The sequence below is a fragment of the Tripterygium wilfordii genome, chromosome 11, assembly GCF_013401445.1.
Source record: "Tripterygium wilfordii isolate XIE 37 chromosome 11, ASM1340144v1, whole genome shotgun sequence".
Classification (NCBI taxonomy): Eukaryota; Viridiplantae; Streptophyta; class Magnoliopsida; order Celastrales; family Celastraceae; genus Tripterygium; species Tripterygium wilfordii.
In genome coordinates this window covers 11,934,578-11,947,090 of record NC_052242.1, presented here as the reverse complement: position 1 = coordinate 11,947,090, position 12,513 = coordinate 11,934,578, and the positions used below count along the sequence as shown (strand labels likewise).

Below are 12,513 nucleotides of genomic sequence, written 5' to 3'. Positions count from 1 at the left end.
ATAAAGGGCACGTTGCATAAAATAAAGACACGTTGCATACCACTGAAAAAGATCAACAAAATTCATTTCTTGCCCTCACGAGCAGCTTCATATAATTAAAAAGTAAAAATTGTTTCTTTCCAATGATTCCTCCAAAAAATAAATATTATTAATTATGTATTAACGTAGTGTTAACAGATGCCTTAAGGCTTGCTTGGATTGATGTTTTAGAGAGTTAAGTGATGAGGGTTAAGAAGGGTGGAGTAACTCCACCTTGCTTGAATTGTAAGATGGAGAGTTAAGTGGAGATAACTTTTTTCTTTACTTAACTCTTCAATTTTATATTTTGTAACCTTTCAATTTGGAAGTTTGTAAGATTTGTTTATAATTTTCAAAATCATGCATAAATTTTTTTTCATTCATTTCAAGTTAATTCGATCTCCTTTACTCTACCTCCTATTCAAGTAAAGGCGAGTCAAGGTAATCCCCCTCTCATGACCCCCACTTAACTCTCCCTCCAATAACTCTACTATTCATTTTACAATCCAAACAAAGCGTAAGAGAACTTGTTAAGGATTGACTAGAGTATTATTTCGTATGTGATGGACATTCTCTCGCCTATTTTTCTAAACTTCAAATACATATCTTTTTCATGTTCTAATGCACTTTTTTTTCATTCTTATGTAGTATGGACTCATTAAAATTTTTCTATATATTAATATTATTTATGGCTTAATTCAACACCCAACACAAAAACCACCGGACACATAAACTACAGAGAATTCAGTCTGTCAAATATTCCCTCACTCTCACACTCATTGTCTTATCCAACATTATGACCAACAGAAACATAAGACTACAATAAATAATTTTCCAGATCCCTATGCGTGGACATGTGACTTGTTATACAAACCCATTTCTCTCTGTATCACTCGTCATCCAGTGTGCAAATGGCCTGACAGCGACAAAAATATATTTCTTCTTCATTACTGCTTCTCTAACCGTGACCGATCTCATCTTTATATACATACATTCATTCATTCATTCCTCTTTTGAAAGAAACAGGAGCGAGAGAGATGGGGAGAGTGAAGCTTCAGATAAAGAGGATAGAGAACACAACAAATAGGCAGGTCACTTTCTCTAAGAGGAGAAACGGACTGATCAAGAAAGCATACGAGCTTTCTGTTTTATGCGATGTTGATGTGGCTCTCCTCATGTTTTCTCCTTCTGGAAGACTCACTGTCTTCTCTGGCAACAATAAAAGGTAATTAATCATCTCTTCGATCAATCATCACAAACATTCATATATCATCTTCTGTTCTTAATTTCTTGTCGCAACCGGGGTCACGACGCAGTCCGACGTTTGAAAGGATGAAAAATGTTTAGAGTCGCCACCAATTGATTTAAGGTGCAATTGGACACCGTAAAAAACCTGCGAACCAAAGAAAAGGGTACAGGGATCGATTGAGTGTGGGGAAGGTGTTAGGCACCCCACAACTCCCGTTTGAAAACGGTTACCCGGATTAATCTAATGGCTATCTTATGGAAACTTGTTCTTTGCAAGATATAATTATTTTGAGAAAAAGGTTGGTATGAAAAATACTATCAACTCATGATAGCTTTGGAAAAAGGGTTTGAAATAACACTTATCAACTTATGATAGTGTTTGAAAAAAGGTTTGGAATATTACTATCAACTTATGATAGTTTTTATTTGGGAATACACTGCCAACTTTGGTAGGTTTAAATTTAAATACCAACTTATGGTTTATTGAACAAAATGCCCTACCAACTTTTGGTAAGTTTGATTTTAAATACCAACTTATGGTATAAATGATTATATGTACTACCAACTTTTGGTAGGTTTAATTTTCAATACCAACTTATGGTATAAATGATCTTATGGAAACTTGCTCTTTACAAGGTGTAATTGTTAAAGTTTGAATTATTACTTTCAACACACTTATCAACTTATGATAGTGTTTGAAAAAAAGCTTGGAATATTACTATCAATTTATGATGGTTTTTATTTGGAAATAGGTTTGAAATAACACTATCAACTTATGATAGTTTTGGGAAAAGATTTGTAAGAATACTATCAACTTATGATAGCATTAAAAAAAATTATAATTTTACTAAAAACTTATGATAGTTTTTATTTGGAGACACACTACCAACTTTTGATAGATTTAGTTTTAAACACCAACTTATGGTGTTAATGATAAAATACCCTACCAACTTTTGGTAGGTTTAATTTTGAATACCAACTTATGATGTAAATGATAAAATACCCTACCAACTTTTGGTAGGTTTAATTTTAAATACCAACTTATGGTATAAATGATTATTTGGAAAAAATGTCATTTGCCAATTTAATCCATTATTGCCAACTTATGGCAAATTCATAAATGAAATCAAATATGGTCCATAATCCAGATAAGTGAAATCAACTTATGATTTCCTTAATTGAAATGACAACATATCAAAGAATCAAGATTTGCACAAAACAGATTTTCAAACCACACATTGCGCACAGATTTTTCAACTCTGATTTCACCTATCAAATGAGGTCGAAATGCAACGAAATTTTATATACAATGTCACAACACCTCAATAAACACTATATCAAAATTTCAGAGCAAAATTCAAAGTTTAAAGCAGTCTGCTAATCTCGGACAGATTAGGGTCTTGAAAATCCTGCAATTTGAAGTCCTTGATTGTAGAGGCTCGCATTGGAGAAGATTGTTGTAGCAAAAAAAATAACAGGAAAGCTTGATGATTGATGAACTTGATAGCAAGAAGTTTCTCCCCTTTTCTTTCTCTCTTTTTCTTTTTCTCCCCCCCTAGCTCTCTATTTTTGCTCTCTTCCCTTAGCTCTCTCCCCTAGCTCTCTATCTTGCTCTCCTCCTCTAGCTCTCTCCCTTAGCTCTCTATTTATAGGAAATTAGGAGCTACCCATCCATTGAATGACCAACCATGGCAACCTAAGTGGAGTCACCACCATTGAATAACCAATTTGCACTAAGTAAGTGGATTCACCACCATTGAATGTAAATGGAGTCACCACCATTGAATTTGCACTAAAATGATGGATTCACCACCATTGAATGTAAATGGAGTCACCACCATTGAATTTAAGTGGAGTTGCACATCAATTTGCACTAAAATGATGGTGATGCATGGAATGATGTCAAGAGAGATATACATATATGTGTATATATGTATAGGTGGAAATAGTAATGGGTTTGACAAATCATGTGGTGGGCTTTCAAATGATAATCAAGACATTGGTCAAGATGGTAGTGGACACAAGCAAATTAGCTCTTCATGAAATGGGCCAACAAATGTTGAACATAGGTTGGTATGAATTGGGCTAAGATATGAGTATTTGTGGGCTTAAGAATCCAAGAAAGAGAATATTTATGGGCTTATAGGTACAACAAATGTGTTTTTTTGCATTTTTGTGTTTTTTCTCATTTTTGTATTTTTTTGTATTTTAGCCGGACGAAAATCGGGTACTACATTTCTTATATATGTTCTGCATGCTGAAGCATTGAAGATGTTCTTGCCCGTTACGTTAATCTTCCGGAGCATGAGCGAGGACGGTAATTATTTGATTTCATTATTTCACATTTGTAAACTTAATTTTCTTTGTTCTTGTTGATGATCTTTCTTCTTCATCTTCTTGTTTTTATATTGCGACCGTAAAGGCTACCTAAGCAAGAGGTACGGGCTCTCTCCAATCTCCATCCATATGGATATGATATCAATGAACCGTATATATATATATATATGCAACCAATTATTATAAGTTGTAGATTTATTGCAGTTTCTACAAAGAGCTCTTAGTAAGATGATGATGACTCAATCCGACTCTACGAAAAATCGAGTATCCAGCAGGTCTCAAATTCTTCTTCTTTCACCTCACAAGCCTCAACATCTCTCTCTCTAATCTTTTCTTGTTATAATCCATCTGATTTTCCTTTTGTTTCTTCATTTTAAAGTAGTGGTACTTCTGTAAACACCAATTTGCAACTCGAGGTACATATATTTGATGATGATCCTTTCTCATTTAGAATGATTGATTTGCTTTGCTTGAACTAACTTAGTCTTCTTGATTACTTCATCAATCTTGTCTAGGAATTTCAGCAACAAATCCTCAAATACAAGTCTCGAATTGAAGATTTGGAGAAACAACTGAGGTAAAAAAAGTTCCTTAAAACCCTAAATCTACTTATTCGAAAAAAAACATACATCCTTGTCAAGCATTATACGTATACATAGATTGTTCCATTTCTTTTAGCATATTGGAGGGCGATGCTTCTCGAATCAAAACATTGCGCGAGGCTGATCACTTGGAGCAGAGACTCCAAGAGACTCTAAAACATGTGTGCAAGCGCAAGGTAACAAACACGGCTTAAGTAACCAATTGATAGCGATCTTAATAGTTGATATCTTAGTTATCACAACTGCTGAGTTATATGTATATAATTTTTCATGTATATTACGTGGGACATGTGGAGCTCATGGATCACTTCAATCTTTTGTGACCAGCTCAACAGTTGGGATAACTGGGATCTCTACTGTTGAGATGTCTATCATTTTCGCTAACCAAATCTAAATCTATATAGTTAATGATATACTCATGAAAGTTCATATGTATATTACACAGAAAGTTCTGGAGAAAAAGTACAACTCACCTATAGCTCATTTACCATCAACATCCGAGGTAAGTAGATGTAATTTATATTTCTAGTCTTACTAATTCATTCATTTAAATTAATCATATAAAGCCAATGTAATTAGGCACATATTACAACAGAGACTGCAAATGCAAGTGGGTTCGTTACAGAAAGTCCAAACAAAATATTGGATTGGCCACCCCAAAGAGATCCACAAGTCCAAATCCTAAATTTTTTGGATTGCAATGGCCTCCTATTAAGGTGTGCTTTCCATTTCATGTGGTAATACGTTCTTAGTCACTCAACTTCCCTGATCATTTCCTTTTACTCATATATGAAAATCCTTTCACCTTTCGCTCTCTCTCAGCGATCAGTCGACACAGGACGTTGCTGATCAAATGGTACAACCTCCTTCCAGTAGTCTCCTTCAAGGACAAAACATGAATCTTGTCAACGACCGTCATCAAAGCGCGACGAACGGTTTCCATGAAAACAACAACAACAATAATATTATACGACGACCTGATCAGTTCGAACAAGGTGCTGATCATGTCGCCATGCCCTCATGGGCTGAATTTTATCCCACAGGTATGTATATATGAATTCATCTTTCTTCATTTCTTTCTACTTCTGTTGATTTTATGCTTTTTTTGTGCCTAGAATGAACATAGGAACACTCACTCAACAGGTTAGGCTATTGAATTGAAGGGTAAAATAACACATCATAATGTATAATATTGAAAACATGTTGGCAGGTGATGGCACGGTTGATGAGGCTGCGCAATCCAGAGAACAAGCTCTGCTTGAGTTGTATCTGTCTCAGTTTACACCCCAAATCTTGACACCACCTACTCACCATCCACCATGATATGTCTATATATATATATAGTATTTCCATTATTTATATACTTCTTATTTCTTGATCCTTTGTACGGTGTTGGTAGTTTTACTTGATTTGCCAAGTTAAATGTTCAAAAGAGAAAAATTGCTATTTAGATTTATATATATTTTAGAGGTAACCACATATTTTTGGTTTCAATGTCAACGTTCAACTTGGTTTCCCGAACTCGAAGAATTCATATCAACTGCACGGAATGTTTTGAGTTCTATTCACATTTAGAGTAATATTCTTGTGGTTATGCGCTAGCTTTTGGTCCAATTTATCCTGTCATCGAATGAGAAACTTCTACACGCATCAGTCTAATGGCCCAAATTTAATCTCATATTCAAAATTCAAAGAGAAGGCATATGATAGGGTGTCTAGGGAAGTATTGTGGTGGATTTAGAGAAGAGAGGAATCCCGATTAGCGATATCACTATAATTAAGGATATCTATGAAGGAGCCGTAGCATGTGTTAGGACTATTGAGGAGTTACAGGGGAGTTTCTCATCACGATAGGATTACATCAGGGGTCTACACTAAGTCCATTCCTGTTCGTTATAGTGATAAATGAATTCACACTACATATCCAAGGTGAGGTACCTTGGTATGTGTTGTTTATGGATGATATAGTTCTAAAGGATGAGACAATATCGCGAGTTAACTCAAAACTTGAAATATGGAGGCAAGCATTAGAGTCTAAAGGATTTAAGCTAAGTAGGACTAAAACAAAATATATGAAATGTAAGTTTAGTAAGAGTAGGCAAGAGAACAAACAAGCAATTGAATTAGATGGGAGAGAAGTAACAAAAAGTAAGGCTTTTAAATATCTTGGATCGATTTTCCAAGAAGATGGAGACATAGGTGATGATGTAGTTAATAGGATTAAGAACGGGTGGAGTAAGTGGAAGAGTGTATCCAGGATTTTATGCAATCGAAGAATTCCCTTAAAGTTGAAGGGAAGATTCTATAGATCCGCTATTCGACCTGCAATGATATATGATTCCGAGTCTTGAGCTATCAAGAGAAACCATATCCAAAAAATGCATGTAACAGAAATGTGAATGCTTCGTTGGATGTGTGGTCACATTAGAAAAGATAGGATATTAAATAAAATTATTAGATTTAAGGTTGGAGTAGCACTTATTAAAGATTAGTTACAAGAAAATCATTTAAGATGGTATGGACATATTCAACGTAGAGATAGCGGTGCAACAGTAAGGAGGAAAGAGAGAATTTGTATGGGAGAGAGTAGGAGGCGGCGAGGTAAACCTAAAGAGACACATCTTGAAGTAATAAGAAATTATATGAATTTAATAAGCGTGGATGAGTGTATGATCCATGACAGAAATGAATGGAGAAAACAAATACATGTGATGGATTTTCTGGTGATGTTCTCAAAGACTCGTGTAGCCAACCCCTAAAAGAAATCATCTCTAGTATAGCACACACTTGTCATACACCTCATATTTGATTTCCTTACAGTTGATTTCTATATTCTTCTAGACTTTTCAATATATTGACTTTAATTTGGTACTTTTTTTTTTTTTGGGTATGGACTTTAATTTGGTACTTGGTTGGTATATATTATTCCACAAAACTGGGCTACCCTTGACCAAATCTTGCTCTAACGATCCACAACGTGCATTAGTACATGCCACACGGTGAAGTTGTCCCAAAGAGAGTTGGACTTGGCGGTGGGTGAAAATGCGAAATTCAATGTAGTCTCATAACTCATAAGCATTAAGCAAGCCCCGGCTCGTTTTCGAGCATGGGTTGACCCAAGTCCAACAATTAATGGGTTGGGCTCCTTGCTTACGACCCAGCCTGTCTATTGCATATTATAATGAAACTCAAATTTACCGGTTTGCATCCGAACCCGTAACTCGATTGACCCGTCGCTTTAGTGCACTGCGGGTTTCGTTTAAGCGGGTCATGAACTCAATAATATCGGTTATTCGTTAACCCACAACGCTCGACCCGTTGAAGGAGTCTCAACTCTCAACTCAACCAAATCAGTCCCAACAAAGACTTCTCAAGAATCAGTCAAGCCTCCAATATTATACACTTTCCATTTTTCAAATATCAATTCACATTATGATTTGGACTCATATTCAATTATTCATAGGGTTTACAAAGTTTTGTGTTGGTTGTGAACTTAATGTAATCCTCCTCCTTTATTTAGATTTGGGACCGACTACAAGCGCAATTAGAACGAGTAGGAATTGAAGAATTTTTAGACATAACTTGAAATCATTAATGAATGATGAGAACGAGTGCACGTTAATTGATTTTTTCATTGACTAGTATAATAAACCCAAAAAGTTTTGGATAAAAACTAGAATGGTGATATCATTAGACAAGTTTTTCATAACTGAACAATCTATTTGCTTGACTTTCTAAAAGGAAATTGATAAACAAACCCCCCCTATTTTAAACCCCCTCCCCCTAGGTTGTCACTATTTGTCTTGTCATGTCATGTCTTTTCATCATGTCTCATCTCATATACATACACACACATATAGGGCAGAGAATATATATATACATTTATTAATTTAAATGTTATGATTAAGATTATTTGTTTGCTTTTTTTAATTATTATTATTTTTTTAATTTTTGTGTAAAGAAAAGAGAAATTATATTTTTTTGATATTAATTTCATAATTTTGTAAGACATAGATAATAATTTATTCAAGTACATGAATAAAAGCTTCAGATGAAGATTTGATGAATCCATATGAGTGCATGTACGCATCTAATCGTTCCGCATACGGAGTCGCCCATGCAGGTGCACAAGTATGTCTACAGTGAACCCATTCGGGTGCACAAGTATGTCCAATTTATAGCCATATATGTACACATGTATAGTCAGAGAATATATTCTCTGTCCTATACAGAGAATATATATTGAGTTGGAGTCCATGAGAGAGTGGTGGATTGAATACATGAACGGTCAAAAAAAGGGGCTGGCGAGTTTTACGATGCATATGTTATTGACTTCTAGCAATACATATATGTTGGGGTTCCTTGTGGATTATATTGACCGTCGCTCACATGCACAACTTGATACGATTCCTTACTATTGCTAAGCAAGCATTTGCATCATCAACACCTCATCAGATCAATTTTGAGATTAAAATTATGTTTGCCTTGACAAACTTCAGACTAACATGGATAATGGAATCTACCAAGATTAACTTTGATTTAAAAAGAACTTAGAAAGATTAATTATTTTGTAATCATATTTTATGTGTTTGTAAAGTTCTGCTATTAATTTGAAAAGATTTTTCTAGAATGCAATATTTGACTGTCAATTTTTTCTAGCAAGCTGATGATACAGTTGTTTGTCCTTTGTAGACATGTTCCTTTCATCAGAATATTATAAATGATAAACTAGATACAGATTAACCACGCAACATGCAGTCTTACCGGTCAGGCTGCCACTAAAGGCTATAAATATCCATCATGTTTGTTCAAGTTTGAAACAGTTTCATAACCCTAAAACCATTCAAAATGAAGAGATTTACAGACATGGTTTATCTTTCCATGCTTGTACTTCTCATGTTTTCTGGTGTGGAGTCCAACATTGATACAGACAAGGAGGCCTTGCTTTCAATCAAGTCTCAATTAAGTGCAGAGTCTTCAGATCCTCTACTTTCTTGGGACAAGAACACATTCCCCTGTAACTGGACTGGAGTTCTCTGTGACAACTCCAGCACCAGAGTCGAAGGTCTTGATCTTTCTGGGTTGAGACTCACAGGTTCCATTAGCCCCTATGTCGGTAATCTCTCCTTCCTTTATTCGCTTCAAGTACAAGGTAATAGCCTTGCAGGATCATTTCCAGACCAAATTGGTAATCTTTTTCGCTTACGAGTCCTGAACATGAGCTACAATAGCTTTGTTGGTGCACTGCCACATAACATAAGCAACTTAGCTGAGCTCACAGTTCTGGACTTAACAGCGAATAAGCTTTCCGGTCGACTTCCTACTGACCTTAGCCAGCTCACAAAGCTTCAGGTCATAAATCTTGGACAAAATTCGCTTTCAGGTCCAATTCCACCCTCCATTGCCAATGTTTCCTCACTCATACGATTAAATTTAGGCACTAATCTCCTCTCTGGTGAGATACCAAGTGACTTGAGCCAACTTCGAAACTTGCAAGTGCTTAATCTTGTCATCAACAATCTCACAGGCACTATTCCTCCTTCCCTTTACAACATGACTTCCCTAGTTAGTTTGGCTCTAGCATCAAACCAACTATGGGGGGAAATTCCATATAACGTTGGGGATACACTGCCAAATCTTTTGGTATTCAATTTCTGCATCAATAAATTCACTGGAACCATCCCCGGGTCTCTGCATAATCTGACCAACATACAAGTCATCCGTATGGCAGAAAACTTTCTGGAGGGAACTGTGCCACCGGGTTTGGGGAATCTCCCATATCTGACAATGTATAATATTGGATTCAACAGGATTGTTAGCTCAGGCGACAACGGTCTCGAATTCCTCACTTCTCTGAAAAACAGTACTCGTCTCGACTTCCTGGCCATTGACGGCAATCTCTTGGAAGGTGTTATTCCAGAATCTGTCGGAAATCTTTCCAAATCTCTTTCAAAATTTTACATGGGAGGTAATAGAATTTATGGTCGCATTCCTGCCTCCATTGGTCAACTTACTGGCCTATCTTTGTTCAATGTGAGCTACAACTCCATCAATGGCTCGATACCTCCCGAAATTGGCCAACTGACAGAGCTCCAGGAGTTGGGGTTGGCTGGAAATCAACTTTCCGGAAATATTCCAGATTCTCTTGGTAGCCTTAGAAAAGTGAACCAGATTGATTTATCAGGAAATCAACTGGTTGGTCAAATACCCACCAGTTTTGGGAACTTCGGGAATTTGATTTCTATGGACTTGTCCAATAATAGGCTCAATGGAAGCGTACCTACAGAAGTTTTAAGTCTCTCCAGCTTGAGCACAATCTTGAATCTGTCTAGGAACTTATTATCCGGACCTTTGAACGAACAAGTTGGTGCCCTGGACAACATTGTAACCATCGACCTCTCTAACAACCATTTGTCTGGTGATATTCCTAGCTCAATCAAAGATTGTAGGAGTTTGGAGAGATTGTTCTTGGCAAAGAATGAATTCTCTGGTCCTATTCCAAACACTTTAGGAGAAGTGAAAGGTCTGGAAGTTCTAGACCTCTCCTATAACAAACTTTCTGGCTCTATTCCTACTGACCTCCAAGATCTTCACGTTCTTCAGTCAGTGAACCTCTCTTTCAATAACCTTGAAGGTGTAATTCCTAGTGGTGGAGTTTTCAGAAATCTCTCTGAAGTCAAATTGGAAGGTAATCCAAGACTCTGCTCAAGTTCTGGATGTGACGGTAGTCCACGTCCTAGAAAATTGGTGGTTATTGTTTGTATTACCGTCTCAATCATAGCATTTGCACTTTGCGTCATTGTTGTGTCCTTTGTGTTTGTAAGAAAGCACAAGAGAAACATCAGTGGAACCCCTGATCTGCTAAAGGCAGACCATCAAACAATCTCATACCATGAGCTTCGTCGAGCAACTGACAATTTCAACCCGGCAAATTTGGTCGGAAAAGGCAGCTTTGGGTCGGTATACAAAGGGTATCTTGGAGAAGGTATTGCTGTAGCAATCAAGATCCTTGACATCAAAACTACTGGCTCTTGGAAGAGCTTTGTTGCAGAGTGCGAGGCTTTGCGAAATGTGAGGCACAGAAATCTTGTTAAATTGATCACATCATGCTCAAGCTTGGATTCTAAAAACAATGACTTTCTTGCTCTAGTGTATGACTTCCTTGGTAATGGGAGTTTGGAGGACTGGCTGAGAGGCAAAAGAACGAAACCAAATGGAGATGGGTTAAGCATGACAGAGCGATTGAATGTGGCCATTGATGTTGCTTCAGTGCTGAATTACCTACATGATGACATTGAAGTCCCTGTGGTGCATTGTGATTTAAAGCCAAGCAACATTCTTTTGGACGAGGACATGACTGCTAAGGTAGGAGATTTTGGTCTAGCCAAGCTACTGGTGAACAGAACCAACATTCAGCATTCGATAAGCTCCACATATGCCTTAAAGGGGTCCATCGGTTACATACCTCCAGGTTAGTATCATGACAATATGATGCAGGTTGTTGAGGCATTTCAACGAACACCTGTTGTGCTTCAAATGTGCATGTACATCGTCCTGAATTAATGTGTGTTTACTGTAATTTTCTGCAGAATATGGTATTGGGCAGAAACCATCAAAGGCAGGAGATGTGTACAGCTTCGGAGTGATGCTGCTGGAGCTATTTACGGGGAAAAGTCCAGTCGATGATTGCTTCATGGGTGATCTGAATCTTATTGAGTCGGTGCGGTCAGTGTTTCCTCATAAAATACTACAAGCACTTGACCCTGAGCTTTTGCAATACATGGACGATCCAAGCGATGATAACAAGCACATTAATCTAGAAATTCAGCATGAATGCATGAACAAGCTTTTTGGGGTTGGCTTGTCTTGCACTGCAGATTCTCCTGATTCTCGTATCAGCATGAGAGATGCTGTTCGCGAGTTGAAATCAGTGAAACGCATCCTTCTCTGTGACTAATAATCTCGATTACTGTTCAATAGTCTTTGCTGCTTCATATTTGTATCATTTCCAAATTTTCAAGTACGTTACTTATCACATATTCCCGTTTTGCACCTGCCCAAAGTAGTACGTTGCCATGAAAACAGGGTTTGATCGAGTGGGGTGTTACGATTTCATCATATTGCAATAAATTTGAAATTGAAGCTCTAGGTGTACGGCCTGCCTCCACTCCCAACACAACTTAGTTGATCATATTTTTGGAACAACTCAATTGGTAGCATTTTTAGTGTCAAAACACGAGATTTTTCTTCAATTTTGTCTTTTGCCAATTCTATTATTCTATTTATATTTTTATAAAATTAATTTATA

The 12,513-nt window shown here is 36.8% G+C and overlaps 1 protein-coding gene and 1 pseudogene across 1 annotated transcript; both read left to right on the top strand.

Moving 5' to 3' along the window:
• The first annotated feature begins 1,055 nt into the window (after window positions 1-1,055).
• LOC120008465 lies at window positions 1,056-5,657 on the top strand (annotated as a pseudogene).
• Window positions 5,658-8,958: 3,301 nt separating this feature from the next.
• LOC120009845 (putative receptor-like protein kinase At3g47110) lies at window positions 8,959-12,244 on the top strand. The gene is made up of 2 exons (XM_038860558.1): window positions 8,959-11,676; window positions 11,795-12,244. Exons 1-2 carry the CDS (start codon window positions 9,054-9,056, stop codon window positions 12,160-12,162), a joined length of 2,991 nt encoding a protein of 996 aa, XP_038716486.1. The 5' UTR covers window positions 8,959-9,053; the 3' UTR covers window positions 12,163-12,244.
• Window positions 12,245-12,513: the final 269 nt, after the last annotated feature.

What these genes read in the sequence shown, in the direction of transcription:
- LOC120009845 (XM_038860558.1), top strand. Translation starts at nt 9,054, where the DNA reads ATGAAGAGATTTACAGACATGGTTTATCTTTCCATGCTTGTACTTCTC. An exon ending in CATCGGTTACATACCTCCAG is followed by an intron (nt 11,677 to 11,794) that starts GTTAGTATCATG and finishes AATTTTCTGCAG; the next exon opens with AATATGGTATTGGGCAGAAA.